Source organism: Dermacentor albipictus, chromosome 5, assembly GCF_038994185.2.
Source record: "Dermacentor albipictus isolate Rhodes 1998 colony chromosome 5, USDA_Dalb.pri_finalv2, whole genome shotgun sequence".
Classification (NCBI taxonomy): Eukaryota; Metazoa; Arthropoda; class Arachnida; order Ixodida; family Ixodidae; genus Dermacentor; species Dermacentor albipictus.
In genome coordinates this window covers 599,438-616,241 of record NC_091825.1, presented here as the reverse complement: position 1 = coordinate 616,241, position 16,804 = coordinate 599,438, and the positions used below count along the sequence as shown (strand labels likewise).

Below are 16,804 nucleotides of genomic sequence, written 5' to 3'. Positions count from 1 at the left end.
ATTCTCGATCCTTATTTCACTGCGAACCCTACGAAACAGCGGGCAAATCAGTCCACGGTATGCCCGCGCGCCTGCAGAGGAGAAGACGTGCTTCACTGCAATGCAACTGGCATACTGGTTTCTTACACACGCTCTCATCCCCCACTCCGCATGCCCCTCGCAGTCGCAGCGTCCGTGCGTGTTCCGTGCCGCGGCCACTGGCTGCCGTTTGCCCATTGTCTCCTCGCGCCAGCGGCGACGTGTGTGCGCGCAACGCCAGTCTGCCCCATTTCTTTGTGTGCGGTGGTTAGGGGTGTTGCAGCTAGCGTGGTGTTCTTTTTTTTTTCTGAACTGTGCAGAAGTTCCAGTGAGCGAAGATGACAAAGTATAGGACTTTAACGCTGCAGCAGAAGTTATGCTTGATCCAAGAAGGGGGGTAAGAACTCATGTTCCAAGACGGAGTTGGCTGAAAGGCACAGCGTGCCCCTCTCGACGTTGTCTACAATGTTAAAGAACAAGTCGAAGGTACTCGAGGCCTACAGCAAGACATTCTTCGAAGCGGTCGCGAGTACGGACTCCTACTTACCATGATGTGGAATCAGCTTTACTTCACTGGCTGCAGAAAGCAAACGCAGTCCACATTCCTTATAATGGAACAATACTGTAGAAGGCCAACGACTTGGCTCTACAACTTGGGCACGAAAAGTCAAGTGTAGCAATTAATGGTTCATCCATTTTAGAGCGCAATAATTTGACCTTCGTAGCCATCTGTGGCGAGAGTGGCAGTGCAAATGAGAGCATCGTCGACGGCTGGAAGAAACACATGTTGGCTCCGTTGCTTTGCGAATATGCTGCAGACGATGTGTACTACCTTCAGGAGAGCACGTTGTTGGGCGAGTCGGTCGTACATACCTTAAGAAGGGAATTGCGCTAAAAGAAGACAATTTTTATTCAATCATTGCCTAAGCGCACATGCCAAGAACGTTTTCTCTTTCTTATACAAATTGATACTAGAATCGCTTACGCATTTATCACCTGACTTATCAATGTAAAAAGCCTCTGCGAGTTCACGTGCTACCTGGTTACGACTGCACCTTAAGATTTTGGTTCTAGCCAGCAAAGGCTGGCATGCTTTATCAGGCGTAGCCAAAGGGCATGCGCCGCAATGTGAAGGGCAAATTCGACCCTTTTTCGTTAACCATAGAAAGCTTATGTTCCCTTAGTCGTTCATTTATACAACGGCCCGTCTGGCCAATGTAAACTTTTCCACATGTCAGGGGAATTTCATACACAGCCCCGACCGAACACCTGACAAACTGGGTGGCATGACGTTTCGTGCAGTCTCGCACGCATTCCTCGTCGGAGACAATCCGGGGGCACAAAAAGGCCAACTTGCGCGGGGCAGAAAATACCACCGGCACACCGTAGCGATTGGCTACATTTTTTAGGTTGTGGGAGACCCTATGAATATAGGGCAGAACCGTCGGTCTGGTCTTCAGTTGACCGCCACCCTCTTGAGGTGTTCTGGGTTTCAAGCTTTGCAGAAGCTTCTCTGCCACAGCATCCACGACGGAAACGGGAAAACCAGCCTTCTGTAACCTGCCAATCTGATTGTTGATGCTGTCCTTTACCAGGTGAACACATGATTTCTGCAGGGCTTCCTTCAGGCACAGCATAACAATGGCGCGTTTTACAGTCTTAGAATGAGCGGACTCAAAAGGCAACAGGTCTTTCCGGGCTCGTGGTGAGTACATCCAACACGTGTGATCTGGTGTTAAAGTGATGTTAATATCTAAAAACTGCAATCTATCTTGTTCAGGTAATTCGTGGGTGAAGGTTAGACCCCTCCCATGTCGTTTAAAGACAGATAAGGTCTCTTGCACGGTAACCGTGTGCGTCAAACCGGGTTGCTTTTTAAAAATCACCAATAATTGTCCACGTATCTAAAAACTCTCAGAATTATCTTGTCGTCCAAATAACACACCAGATCACGATCAATGCTGGCTAGGAAAATGTTAGCCAGTACCGGTGCCACAAGACCCGATGCAAATGCCCTGACGTTGAACATGAAAATGGTTGTCAAAAGTTACAAAAGTGGACTCAAGATAAAATTGTAGTAGCTTCATGGAATTGTCCACGGTTAGGCCGCTAATATTCTGAAAATCTACTACACCATTTTCATCGATGCAAGACCTAACTGCACAAAATAGGTCATCATGTGGTATTGAAAAGAACAGGTTTTTTATGTCAAAAGAAACAGCGTAACCTAAAGATGAGGAACCTTGTAGGAAAGAAACCACATCACCTGAATTCTTCACAACAAAAGGGTCTTGTATAACTAAATTCCTTAAACACTTTTGGAGAAAAGAGCTAATCTCTCGTTGCCACGTATCCCTTTCACTCACAATACACCGGAACGGTTTGTCATCTTTGTGCGTCTTCACGGTAAAAAACAGTTCTAGGCTATTGCGCTTACAGTTGTTAACAGCTCTTGAAAGTCTATCTAAAGCCAAGTCCTTGCACAGTTCAATGGCTTGAGCCTTTACCTTGGAAGTCTTCACGTTTTTGGTGGCAAAGTTCCTTCCGACGGCCTCAACGGCTTTGTCGTTAAACATCCCCTTTGGTAGCACGGCAAATCCTCCCTCCTTGTCCGCCTGTAGAAGCATCAGCTGATGTTCTTTGAAAAAAGAGACGACTTCTTCGCCGTCCCTTTCCACAGTTGACTGTCTTAGGTGCACAGACACTTGAGGCTTGGGGGCCGTACGCAGCAGGCACTCTGTTTGTCAGGTGTTCGGTGGGGGCTGTGTATGAAATTCCCCTGACATGTGGAAAAGTTTACATTGGCCAGACAGGCCGTTGTATAAATGAACGACTAAGGGAACATAAGCTTTCTATGGTTCACGAAAAAGTGTCAAATTCGCCCTTACATTGCGGCGCATGCCCATTGGCTACGCCTGATAAAGCATGCCGGCCTTTGCTGGCTAGAACCAAAATCTTAAGGTGCAGTCGTAACCAGGTAGCACGTGAACTCACAGAGGCTTTTTACATTGATAAGTCAGGTGATAAATGCGTAAGCGATTCTAGCATCAATTTGTATAAGAAATAGAAAACGTGCTTGGCATGTGCGCTTAGGCAATGATTGAATAAAAATTTTGGTATATATATATATATATATATATATGTTCTTTCTGAATAAAATCAGTCGCGAGTTTGCGCCCGTCCATGTCCTTTCTCGTCTGTGTCTTTTTTAGCGCAATTCCCTTGTTTAAGTGTGTACTACCTTGACGAGGCAGCCCTTTTTTACAAGATGCTGCCCACAAAAATGCTCACAGCAAAGGGACACCACGGTCAAGGGTCGAAATCAGGGCAAGGAAAGAATTACAGTTCTGTTCGGCGCGAACATGTGCGGTAAACATAAGCTGCCACTACTCGTAGTTGGAAAGAGTGGGAAACCTCGCTGCTTTAAATATGCATGGCAGCCGCCAAGGGATGAGCTTATCTACCGGCATAGCAAGAAAGCCTGGGTCACAGGCGCAGTATTTGAAGATTACGTTCAGCAGCTTGACCGCATATTCACGGCCACAGGCAGGAATGTACTCTTTGTTGTTGATAATTGCCCAGTGCACGATGACATCCCACACCTGAAAGATATCAGGATGGTATTTCTTCCTCCGAACAGCATGTCAATCTCGCAGCCAATGGACCCAGGCACCAGGAGGATTTACAGCCACCATCTGCTTAAGCGAATGCTCCTTTGATACGAAAATGGCAAGAAGTGCTCTATCGACCTCCTCGGCCCCGCATGTCTTATCGTGTATGCATGGAAGCAAGTGAAATCTAATTTGATCATGTGGTGTTTTGAACACACTGGCCTCTTGAAGGAAAGCACCGTGGATGCTGATGCGGGCTATTCATGTGCACTTGATGAAGAAGGAGCCGAGTATTGCGAACGCATCAATGCACTCTGCGCAGGAGATGGCGAATCTGGTGCATTCGGCTTCGCCGAGTATCTGAACTTTGTAAATGATCAACAAACGTGCTACTCAGACTTCGAGAGGGAAGCTACCGCTGATGCGACCATATGCGATGACAGCGACAATGCTAAAAAGCCCTCCCAAGCACCCACTCTCGGGAAAGTTATCGGATCGCTGAACGTTATCCGCAAATTTTTTTAGTGCCACGGTGGAAATTCTCAAATGCTGCACGTAGTTGGCAAACTAGAAGATATGCCCTTTGGAGCCTCATACTACAGAACGCGGCAAACCAGCATCTCTGATTACTTTACCTAATCCAAAGATCGCCGAATAAAAGTAGTGCATTCCTGCAGCGAGATTTTTTGACTGGGTTGCATTTTTTGTGTGTTCGGTTAATTCTAAAACCAGCTTAACTCAAAGATTTTTTGCAGTCCTGATGGCTTCGAATTAACGAGGTTTAACTGTATGGTGCTCAAGCTTCAGGCAAGCTTTTGTGATATCCCATTATTGCGCAGTACCATTGTTATATTGCAATGTTTCGCATTACTGCTAAACATTGTTCTGGGTGGCACATTTCTTCCGATTTCTGCATTAAGTTCGCACTCATCTCGTGTCCAGTTTTGTTATCATAACACACACAGTTTGAAGAACTGTGTATTGGCATTTGGTGCAGAATTGAGACAGCTGTAAACATGTGCTTAAGTTTCTTTTTACTGATATTTGGCAATATTTTAAAAAAAGATGGAGTCCTTAAATAGGCATCCTGCTATATTGTAGAATTTCATTGTCTTATCAGCGGTTTGAGAAATTTATTGCTTTTCACAAGCTCAAACTGTGGCATACTGCAGACAGATTTGTGAGCAAACTGTGAAATATGTGCTCACTTGTCTTGCAGCCACCACATCCCGGAAGTCAAAATCAAGTCGGTGACCGCATTCAACATTGGAGAGGTGAGACTTTCTCAGCTGTGGCTGGCTAGAAAATACATGTAGGATTCCAGTTCTTTCATGCTAGGGCCAGGCACATCTCATTTACTGCTTCGCATTATGTTCGCCTTTCGCAACAAGAATACTTCGGGGTGTTTAAATAGTGAAAATTTGTTTAATAAAATGTGATTATTTGAAGGAAAGAAACTGTCTTCAATATGAAATCGAATATTGAATATTTTCTTGTGCTTTAACAAAGGGAACTATCAAGTGTGGTATTTAATCAGTTTCAACTAGTTTATTATTACCGTATTTACTCGAATCTAGGCCGGCTCCAATTCTAAGTCGACCCCCGAATGTCCGAAGGCAGAAAAAAAAAAAGCTTACCTCGAATGCAGGTCGAACAAGAAAGTGAGGACAACGTTCACAAAATGCAAACAGCACTTATTTAATATGAACATGCCGAACTCTCTCTACGGCATCATTGCTATTAGCAGAGTCCTTCCATTTTTCCATGGAAGGACTCTGCTATTAGTCTCGTACGTTTGCGCTCGTGCACAAGCTCATGTCCGGTCGTCCACGCATGCGTAGACATTGCGACAAGGCTCATACGCGTCAAAACGCAGCGCGACCTCAGTGACCATCTCCTCTCTGTTATCGTGCCCTTATCTTTGCTATCACGCTCTTCCTTATCGCTGTCATCTCCTCGTTGCAGCACACGCAAAAAGCGTCTCTCGTTGCTCCCTCCGAGTACGGACATTTTTCTCATCGATGCTGAAGTTCTGCTCGGCTTGAACACTGGACGATGCCTCTGTGGCTAGCAGAACTTTTCGTTCGAAAGCGGCACTGTAGCGGTTGTGATAATGCCACGCCGCACGCCGCTACGACACAGGTCAAAATGACGACGCGCTCATGTACTTCACTTGGCTACTCACGCGGCTAGTAGCAGCTGCGACACTGACTTTTCTAGATGGCGCTAGCTATGCACCATATTTATCATTTTCAATTACAATCTTTTGCATTAAAATCCTCGAATCTAAGCCGACCCTAGAGTTTCGTATATGATTATTTGAAAAAACCGTCAGCCTAGATTCGAATAAATACGGTATTATAATTACATCATAGGCCAATTACAGCATGTAATATATGAGGGTCCCAAAGTACACGATTGCAACAGGACCCTCAGGCTTGTATACGTTGTTCGTCATATTTTTATCGAGCTGTTTGAGCGTCTGATTGGCCAAGAAGCTTGGATTGAGAGAAAACTGCTCTTCATTATCCGAGGCACCATGGCAGTAATAAAACAAGGGAAAATCATATCACAAGGTGCACCTATAGTGTGTTCACGAAAGCATGCCAGAGCTAGCTAAATAATAAATTGCTTTGTCTAAATCAAGGCAACGTATTTGTATATATGTTGCCTCAAAACTAGCCATTCTTGTAAAGTGTATTAAGCAGAATTTATCTGCCCAGGAACAGGTGCCTTTGTGACTGCAGCAGAATCATCCAGAACAGTTTACCGCTCTCTGTCACTCAGAAGTCAATCCGTTATAGTGTTACGTTGTTATATTAAAAAAAAAAGAAAACTTCACAATTTCGAATGGTGAATTCCTGAACCTAAATAGTCAGTCCTGGTTATATTGAATTGACCATTTGCAGAAGTCGGAGCGCCACCTAGCGCGAAAAACAGGAAGCTTGCGCCGCGCCGCTTGGTTGGAAAACATCGCGGCTCCAGCCTTGCTTTGGTACGGCGTCATCGAGTGGCGACGTTGTGTTTGCAGAGCTTCTTCCACGTTTTGTGAAAGCATCGACGTTCTTTGGTAGTTGCATATGACCTGCCTTAAATATGATTGAAGAGGACTTCATTTCCTTGCCGTTTTTTCGAATGGGACGGATAACTGACTTCTCAGAGTGCCGGGTAACGAGCGACAATGCGTGGGGTTATCTTCATGCCAACATTCGTCCGTTTGTCAGGCGCACCGCCGATGGGTTTTAAAAGAAGGTTAAGTTAAGAACATAAAACCTAACGTAAACATCGTGGACCGTCCACTTGGCCTCATACGAGCTACGTACACGCCATCCATGAAGTCGGGCAACTACGTGGTTACAACATGGTTCACAAAAGCCATTGGCGACATTGCCGGAGAGCACTGTGAATGTGTGGCCAGATGAGTACTTTATGCCTGTCGCATTCTTAGTTATTGCATGGAACAGTAGATGTACACGTTCTAGCTTGCAAATTTAGTATTCGTCTCATGCTGTTTCGCCAAACTGCTGTGTTGCATGCTTGTGGTGTACGGAGCGGTATCCCAAATTTCGCATGCGCTATATGTACGCAGTAGGTTATTCAGTGTGTTCTTGCGAGCGCTAAGGCCTCAAAGCTAACGCCAACCTATTCTATTATGCGTTATATTAGCTTAAATATGGGCAGCGCGTGAGTCTGCCGGCCAGTACGCTCCCGCTCACTCGCGAATACTCATCAAGGCAGATAGGCGAATTGGTTCGAAGTCATAATGTAAGAGAGCTCAACTTAACTGACATGTACGGAAGAAAAGAAGACGAGCGCAGACTCACAAATGACACGCAGTACATAGACTGGCCACATCTGTTTGCGCCGTTTTTCACAAGTCACGTAATCGTACTCGCATATACTCAGTCACTCAATGACGAGCGCGAAGGGAAACTGCATTCTTTGTATTTTACAGCCTCAGCGAGACCTGCCAGTATGTCGCTGGCCTTCTGCTCAGCGTTGCAGAACTGGCAGGAGATGACAAGGGAATGGAAGTCGCCCGTGCAGGCCACAGATCCTAGAATGCACTGTTGGCTGCCACGGCGTGCCGTCCGGGTTCGACCGCTTCACCGCTGCCGTCCACATACTTCTCTCCACATTAACCTTCTCGGGGGGAAATCTGAAGAAATTACTATTTCTATTTCCATAATTGTAGCTCGTGCAGCCGAAAGCAACGCAGTTGGCCGGCATGTCACGCCCGAGCTGCGCAGTTTGCTTTCCAACCACGGAGACAGCGCTCACAAAGCGCCGCCCCGCGGCCAGTTCTGGCGCATGCGCAGTCGTACTTCTGCAAGTGGCCAATTGTATACAGTTAAACCTCAATGTAACAAATTTCAATCTAACGAAATTCTCAATATAAGAGTAGTTAACTTTTTGTAACTTCTTGCCCATAGAAAACCATGTATTTCGATTCTCAATATGAAGTGTGTTTATACACAATTTCGATTTAATGAGATATCACTGCCACCATGGAGGAATATCGAGGGAATACATAAATTGAAACTGTTGTGGATGCGAATCGTCAAATGGTTGTACAGTCGAACTCGACTATATCGAACTTGCAAAACAACTCCTATCAGTTCGGTATAGAGCATAATTCGATATAAGCCTGCTAAAGATTTGGTTGTCATAAAAGCACATACCATTTATAAAATTACTTTATTGACGAAGCTAGCGTAGTTTCCCATGAAATAGTCCTGTATTTTCTTCTGCTTGAGCAATTTTGCTACCTGCGACGCACGCATTTCTCCACATTGTCTAAGCAGTCGGAGCAGCTGAGGCTGCAACCTTCCACATTTGCACAGAAGCACCGGACTAGTGCAAGTGCACCAATCACCTCGGAGGATGTGGGCAAAGGACCGTCGTTGCTTTCTTTATTGTGCCCACGTTCACCTGTGCTCGGTATGATGTCGGCAATTTAGGCTTCATTTTCGGGTTCTCCCGTGGTCGCGACACCATCATCCGCACTCACTAACTCGTCGACTGTTGACTCGTCAACAGCTTCCGAAAATTCTGACTGCTCACTCCAAACTTTGGCAACACCGGCAACGGTTTCGTTGCATTCATCAGAATTTAGTCATCACCGAGCACATGGAGGCCGGCACATGTGAAGGAATTTTGGATGAACCACTTAAACACGGCTGTGTGCACGCAGGCACTGGGTCGTGAGTATGGCTGCTTTAGCCCTAATCTCCCCCTTATTCTTCAAAATCATGCTGAGAGTGCTCCTCGGAATCTTGCACGCTACAGGGACATCTGACTTCTCACCGCATTCAACCCGATTTATGATTTCGAGCTCCACGAAGAAGGGCGAATTCTGCAGCTTCATCACAGCAACACTGCGGGAGAAGGCCCACAAGGCGCAAACACAATGAACCTGATAAGCATGAGAGACAACTCGTACTTGTGCCATCTTGCACGACGAGGGCACTAGAGCCTCTGATTGGCTGTCTGAGCAAGCGCTGTGGGCGGCCCAGGATCATTTTTTGGAGGGGGGTGTCGACGTCTTGCCCGAGGCAGCACGGTCACGGTAGGGAGAGCGGTTAGATGGAGCTGCGGCGCCCGGTTTCCGTGCTGCCGCGAGGGAAAGCCAACCTCTTGGGGCACTTTTCCGCAGCTTGACGTTCAATATATCAGGAGGCGCTGCTATTTTTGTCCGATGTAAGCGTAATTTTTGCTATATATACTTATTGTAACTATACTGTGTCCAGAAATTGTTCTATATATAGAATAATCCAATGTAAACGGGTTTGATATAGTCGGGTTTGACAGTAATACGTGCAGCTGCTTGTGAATGGAAACTCTGAAATTGCATCCCGCACGACAGTGAGCAGCTGCTGAAATGCAGTAGCGTAGCCGCAAGATCCCGCCGTCATGGCCCTTATAAGCCCACATGCGATAAAATCCTAGTGTGTACCCTGTGCGCCGCATTCTGTGGGTAGTCTTCCTGCATGAGCAGGGGGTTGAGTGTGTGCTCCAGTTGGGGAATATGTGGCCGCATATTTCCTCCTCTAGCCTGTCATGGTCCGGCTGAGTAATGCATATGCCTGCCCTGCCTTGGAGTTAATCCGCGACATCCCCTTGGAAATCCCACGCAAAATTGCATGGCGTTGTTGTGTCTATTGAACTCCCATTCAGCAGCACTTTTGAAATATCAAACGCAGTGCTCCTGCTAGCGTACTTCTTCCAACAGTGCCCACACTGTTGGAACTACTCCATGACATTAAAATGGAACTGTTTTGGCAGACGATGTCAAGCAAGACATTGAATCTGAAGGGTTGTACATGCAATGGGGCAAAAATGAGCGGGGTGTGTGTCTCAGTTTTGCTCGTTGCTAATAGAGATGGCGCATGCAAACTGACCGTTTGCTGTCGGCAAGAGCAGATTCGCATTCTGCTTCAAGAAGCAAAAGGCCTTCGGGCCCAATATGTTTTTCACAACAAAACGGGGTGGGGGTGGGGTGGGGGGGACATTCGATCTATTGGAGATGTCTGCACCGCAGAGGTCGTCTTATTATAGAGGGTTTCTCCAATTGGATACCATGGATGACATTTTAGGATTTTGGGAGCGCGTAAAACAAATCCGACCTCGTACCACCCTCCGTGTATGTTTAAATGACAGTTTGGACTTAAGAAAGCTATCACATGCTGCATCCTCACTTCCGTACTCCGCCCAAAAAGTTCATCACAGCAACAATGTACAAGACTCGTCGCTGGTAAATTCAGAACCCCACAGAGCCTGTGTGGTGCAATACGTTTCATTTGTGCTTTGCACGGTTGTCTGTAATACAGCCAATTGTGGCTGTTTTCGAACTCGAAGGGTGTTGTGAAATATTCCTACATGCAACAGAACCTCATTACTGTTATCTTGTTATGTAAGATTTCTTGACACCAATGCTCGTGATCGAGAATGCAAAAAGTTGCCCAGTTGAATTACGCTTATTTTTTACCAGTTAGTATGTTCCCAAAAGACTCATATTCCAGCACACTGGCAGATACACTGGCAAACTGTGATCGTATGTGTTTTACAGCCGCTAGATGCCATGTAAACAAGATAACGCGCAAGGTGCATGCAATCGAGAAGCCACATCAGCTTCCCCACAATACTCGCCTGCCCTTCTCCCAGGGAAACACTGGTGCGCACTCAGTGTCTTATTCCAGTTCATGTACCAGCAAATCTCCTCCTGGATTGCTGCACGCCACATTCACAGCTATCGCCACCAACCCTATTGTGATAAGCATCTTCACCCATCCGTTTTATGGCACGTTGGGCATAGTGCCGTTACGAACATACTTCATGCTTTTAGTAGGCAAAAGCCCAAATGTGCCGCCATTCCCTGCTGCACTCAGCATCATGTGAGCATCACATTAAGCTCTGCCAGCATCTGGCATTGCTCACCAGCTCTATTTCATTTCGGTTTCCCGTCTTTGTCATAAAGCACTACACAACTGGAAAACAACAAAATGCGTCTTGGGCTACCCCACCCAACGCTACTCCCAATGCGCAGTGCTTCGCATTGTGTAGATGTCAACTACAGTGGAGTCTGTGAAATTTTTTAGTTACTTCGTATTGTACATTTTCCCGGTTAGTACATTTTTTCCTGCATGTTATAAAGGGTATGAATGAGGTTCTACTCTATTGATAATTAGGAATGTAAAATATCCCTATCTGAAGCTAATTTGAAACCGTCGCACGTCTCGGGACTGTTTCCAGAGGTTGTGATGCCGACTTGCTTTTCTGAGGCCGTGTATAACACACACAAGTTGTTATTTTTTACATGAACGTTGCAAGTTGCTCGCGCAGTGGAATGGTCTGGTATCCCGATCACAGTGCTGACCTTAAAAGCCTGTGTCACCCGAAAGTGAGACCACCGTGCGAAGTGCCTGTTGTACAGTTTTATTCAAGAAACAGTATAAATAGATGCAGCACACACGACGCATCCACGCATGTGCCACGCAGCCATCAGCGCACTTGTACTGTGAGTCATGATTGAACATGCCTGACCACGTGTGCATTATAATAACCAACAATAAGCTGTTTAAATGGTCTCTTTGTGATAATGCGGCAACGAGCCAGGCTGTGTCTGGTTTTGAAACCTGTTGGAACCAGTCGCTTTTCAACTGCCCTTTTTGTGTGCCACTCGGAGCTTGGATGCCTTGCAGTCTCTTGAATCTAGGCCCTTCTCCTCTTACACGACACACATGCTGTTAGTTTTGAAAGCGGCTTTCAGCTTGCAGCTTTCAGTGGCATTCCATGACCAGCACCATTCACTGGAATACATACATAGCTCTATGTATGCCTCTTCTACATTCAGCCCTTGTTTTTTACACAGTGGCATTTGAGGATAACCAACTAGCCCGAATTTCAGCTTGCGCAAAAAGATCAAAAGTCATCCACACTTCTAGGATGCATATTGGACCGAGAGGCCTTTCATGTTCTTCAAGTAGACTGGCGATCTGCTTTTCTTGATAATGAACAGCTGTAGTTTTCACGAGCCGTTCATGTGATGCATAGAACGACAGAAAGCTGAGCTAGTTGGTAATGATTCATTATGCAAAATAGAAGTGAGGCGTGCTTTTATTGACAGATGCAGTGTTTCCACCGGAGCTTTTCTAGAAATTCTTTCAATCTACTTGAAGTCGACGCTGATTGGGTGGAGAGATGGCGTTTTTCTGCAGAAATCAGGCATTTGTATTGGCTGAAAGGCTGCCCCTATTCTTAGCAACATTTACCTGAGTAAGGTTGACAACTGCTTAGAGAAAGCCTTAGGTGATAGCGTTATCAAGATATTTTGTTACGTTGATGATTACCTGATTTACTGCAATAGGGAAGAATTTGATTTCGCTCCTACTTCAGTAAGTGAGCAATATAAACTTTATGGGGGAGGATTAAAGTTTACCAAGGAATTTTCTCAGCGACGCGTAATTCAGTTTCTTAACATTTCCTTGACCTTAGAACAAAATCTTGTTTGTTGGCAGTACTCCCCAAGATCTTCGATGCCGTTGCTAAACTTTCAATCCAAGCATTCTAAATTAGTAAAAAACGGAATTGCCTTGTCGTGCCTTAAGTCTTCCGTCACCAGATCCTGCATGCACAAAATGAGCGCCAGTTTTAATGCGCAGGTCCGGTGCCTATTAGAAGCAGGTTATCCTAGTGCAGCGGTGGCCACTGTGGCTGAGCGCCTGAAGAAGTCGGTTTCGAGAAGGACGGACGTGATTACAGAAAGCAGTAATAGCAAAAAAGAGTAGTGGCTATTCTGTATATTCATTGTGTCGCACAGGCGTAAGAAAGTTGCTAGTAGATATGATGTTAATGTTGCTTTCACTGCTCCCAATAAGCTAGGAAAGATATGCGCAGCCGTACAGAATAAAAAGGAGCAGGTAAAAGTCAAAGAACGAACAGATATTTGTCCGGTGAAGCACAACAAGAACAACAGTTTTACTGACTGTTGTATGCTTGTGGTTTATAAAATTCCCCTGTGTGGCCAGTTCTACGTAGGGCAAACGGGACGGTGTATCAATCAGAGGCTAATGGAACATAAAAGGTCGTTAACCGGTGTATCGCCTTCTAATCTTTCGCTACATTACCGAGATTGTAACTGCACGCCAGGGTTGGATGAATGCGCGATATTGTACAGGCATAAGAATGAAGATACGCGTCTTGTGGTAGAGGCATGGCATATCTAATATGGTGGAAGTGCGTGCATGAGTCAGCCTTCGATTACCTTACATAAGGAAAAGATTAAGTGCCTTAACAGTTATCTCTCACGTAGACCGGTACGTGTACCCGATTTACACGTGGTGTTACCATTCCTGTGCATGCGCAGATGAGTTTTGTGTTTTCTTTCTTTTTTCGCCTCGGTGCCCCCTTCAGTTGATAGTCGGCGTTCGTGTTGTCCACTTCTCTACTCTTGTGTCCTGTCTGCACGCCTCACTTCTATTTTGCATGTGATGCAGTAAGCAAAACTGGGACCGTCTGGCTCACTTTTCCTCCGTGGCATGTACTGCCCTTTAGATTCAATCCCATGTTTGATAGTATTTGTGAAAACAGTGCCTTTTCAGATTCGTGGACATGAAATATTTCCAGCTACGCAACAAGTGATCGTATCTCTGTTAGGAGAAGTGCACTTGCAGGTGTGCGGCACGGCACTCGATATACACAGAGTACATCTCTATACATCTATTTCCCTATCATGGAGAAAATAGGTGTTTTCTGTAGGTTACGCCAGATCTTTTTTTTTTCTGGAGGAACTACTGCACTCAATATTTTATGTATATGTAAACAAAAAGCAGAATGAATGCACTTTTCGTACATAAAAGTTTTGTTACCGAGATGTATGTCATAAAGTATAAATTGCAAGAATCAAGATTGTGGGATAAGATTAAACTAAATTTGTAAAGACAAGCTTGTATCTACAAAGGAAAATATGTGACAAAAGTTATTGGATATACAAAATGTATTGCCGTCTCATCATCATCAGCTTAGTTACGCCCACTGCAGGGCAAATGCCTCTCCCATACTTGTCCAACAACCCCGGTCATGTACTAATTGTGGCCATGTCGTCCCTGCAAACTTCCTAATCTTATCCGCTCACCTAACTTTCTGCCGCGCCCTCCTACGCTTCTCTTCCCTTAGAATCCAGTCCGTAACCCTTAATGACCATCGGTTATCTTCCCTCCTCATTACATGTCCTGCCCATGCCCATTTCTTTTTCTTGATTTCAACTAAGATGTCATTAACTCGCGTTTGTTCCCTCACCCAATCTGCTCTTTTCTTGACATAAAAACGTTTACAACGCAAACACATGCAACCACAAAGTAAGGGACAGGACACAAGCGTCCCTTACTTTGTGGTTGCATGTGTTTGCGCTGTAAACGTTTTTATGTCAAGTATGCACCAACTCGCCCAGAAAGAAGTTTTAATGCTCTTTTCTTCTCCCTTAACGTTACACCCATCATTCTTCTTTCCAAAGCTCGTTGTTCATAGCTCGTTCTTTCCATTGCCGTCTAATAGATACTATCTCCGAAAAAAACAAGCTTTTGCATTGAACAGGCATTCCACTACAAACATTTAACTGCAAGCACTACAGTTAAGCGTGCCGGGCTGCGGCTGCTGATGTTCAGGGCTGGTTTGCATTGTCGTTGGCCTCAGAGCCAGTGTGATGAAAAGGCAGCATCCTGAGACTTGCTGCTGCTTGATCCATCTATAAGATTAGCCGTAGCGCTATCACGATATCTTCGATTTTTCAAAGCGTGCGCGCAGCTCCTGGAAGCGGCCATTTTTGCTTTCTACTTTGATGATCACAAAACTTCAGAGCGCATTGAAAATTTACCCCCTGGCGTTAAAAAAATCGAACTGCTTAGAAAACAAAAATATAGTTCTCCTCCTTCATGTTTCATAGTGTAGCATATCCGTGAGCGGTGCGGTAGGTCTAGAAAGTGGCGTTTCAAACCATCGATAGCGGGCGGCCATTTTTGCTTTCTACTTTGACGATCGCGAAACTTCAAAGCGTGTTCAAAGATCACCGCTTGGTGGGAAAAAAGTGAACTGCTTGGAAAACAATGCAATTCTTCTCCTTCACGTCTGATAGCATAGCATGTCTGTGAGCGGCGTGGAAGGTCTCGAAAGCGGCATTTCAAATAATCATTAGCGGGCTAACTATACGCAATAGACACGGTATGGAAAGAATGGAATGCATAAGCATTTATATGCCTACCCGACGAGGGATCCCATCTCTCTATCAGTCTGTCATGTAATAGAAATTGCTATAATGAAATTAAGGTATAAGAAAACAATTTGAAAGAAACAACGTTTGAGGTGGTGAATTTCGAACGTACGACCCCACACTCGGAAGCCTATGGTCACAGATAGTCAGAAACCGATTGCCTTACCCACTGGGCTATAAACCCACGCTTGCAGAAATTGAATATATCTTAACCATATGAATGTGTTGTACTGGCAGCACAAAACAAATGTCAAAGGAGAACAGTTTCTATGAAGGCTTTCTCGAAAGATTTGGTGACATTGGAATAAAATGTAACTCTAGGACCACATGTAGAGCAGATTTGGAGCATTGTAGGCATCAGAAAAATTACAATTTTGAGAAAATTTAATGCTAAACATGCCACATCCTCAATGGGTTTCGGTGATTGCGGGATGCGCCTCACTGACCGAAATGCCACCGATCTCCGAGGGCTCATGTGCTTTGCATCATGCAACACAGACGGATGCAACACAGATGCCAGAGACAAAGGCCATGCCATTTTCCCGATAACCAATGTGTTGATAAGGATGATAAATAGTGATGAGAAGTTTTATGGGTCTCATCACGGTTGATAATGGTTCGACACAGGTGGATAAAGTGCTAAAGATCGAAAAGGGCATATAATATGGTCAATGCAATTCTGATAGTCAGTAAGGACCGATAAGAGTTGATAAGGGTAGGATCAAGTTCGGTAAGGTTGATAAGGACCAATAAGAGATAAGGGTTGGATCATGTGTAATAAGGTCGGTAAAGCCAGTAAAGAGTTGATAAAGATTGGATTGATTGCAATAAGCTTGATAACGACTGATAAGGGTTGGTAAGGGTTGTCGAGTCCGATAAAGTTGATAATAACCGGTACGAGTTGGAAGAGTTCAGAATCGGTCTAATAAGGCTGGTTATAACTAATAAGGGTTGATAAATGTTTATACTGGTCGGATCAAGTTTGATAAGATTGAAATTGACACCGGGCTGCATGCAGATGAGCAAGTGGCGCAATGTTTACGCATACTTAGACAACTCCAGGGGAATTTCTGCCTTTACTTTTCCCATGGGATTTCCAGGGGAATATTACTATTCGGTATGGACAGTAATTGGGTATATTCCAGTTTGATATAGCTAAGATCGACTGTACATGAATAGAAATGAACTCGGATATTCTGCACGACCTCAGAGACACTTGAATCTGGCAGCGTCTGCCTGGTTGACTCGGTTGCCGCTGTACATGCAGTGATTGGCCATTTAAACGGCCTGTAGGTTGTTGGGATAAAGGGTGTTTACCAACAGCGCTAAGCCTCGGCACACTGAGCCCCATGGTTGGCGCATGCCTGCCCATCAAGAGCGGTCTGGTACAAGCTCAAGGAAACAATAAACA

At 45.1% G+C, this 16,804-nt stretch overlaps 1 protein-coding gene across 6 annotated transcripts in view; it reads left to right on the top strand.

Moving 5' to 3' along the window:
* The window catches only part of DCTN4-p62 (dynactin subunit 4), a 438,984-nt gene that overhangs the window by 275,372 nt on the left and 146,808 nt on the right, over nucleotides 1-16,804 (top strand). For 5 of the 6 annotated variants that reach the window (XM_065444866.2, XM_070538189.1, XM_065444867.2 and 2 more), the window contains one exon: nucleotides 4,849-4,903. In XM_065444866.2, the coding sequence (XP_065300938.1) occupies nucleotides 4,849-4,903 (55 nt within the window). Of the gene's footprint in view, nucleotides 1-4,848; nucleotides 4,904-6,538; nucleotides 6,625-7,584; nucleotides 7,708-16,804 lie in introns of those variants that run through there. The other variant, XM_065444868.2, reaches the window with a different exon arrangement.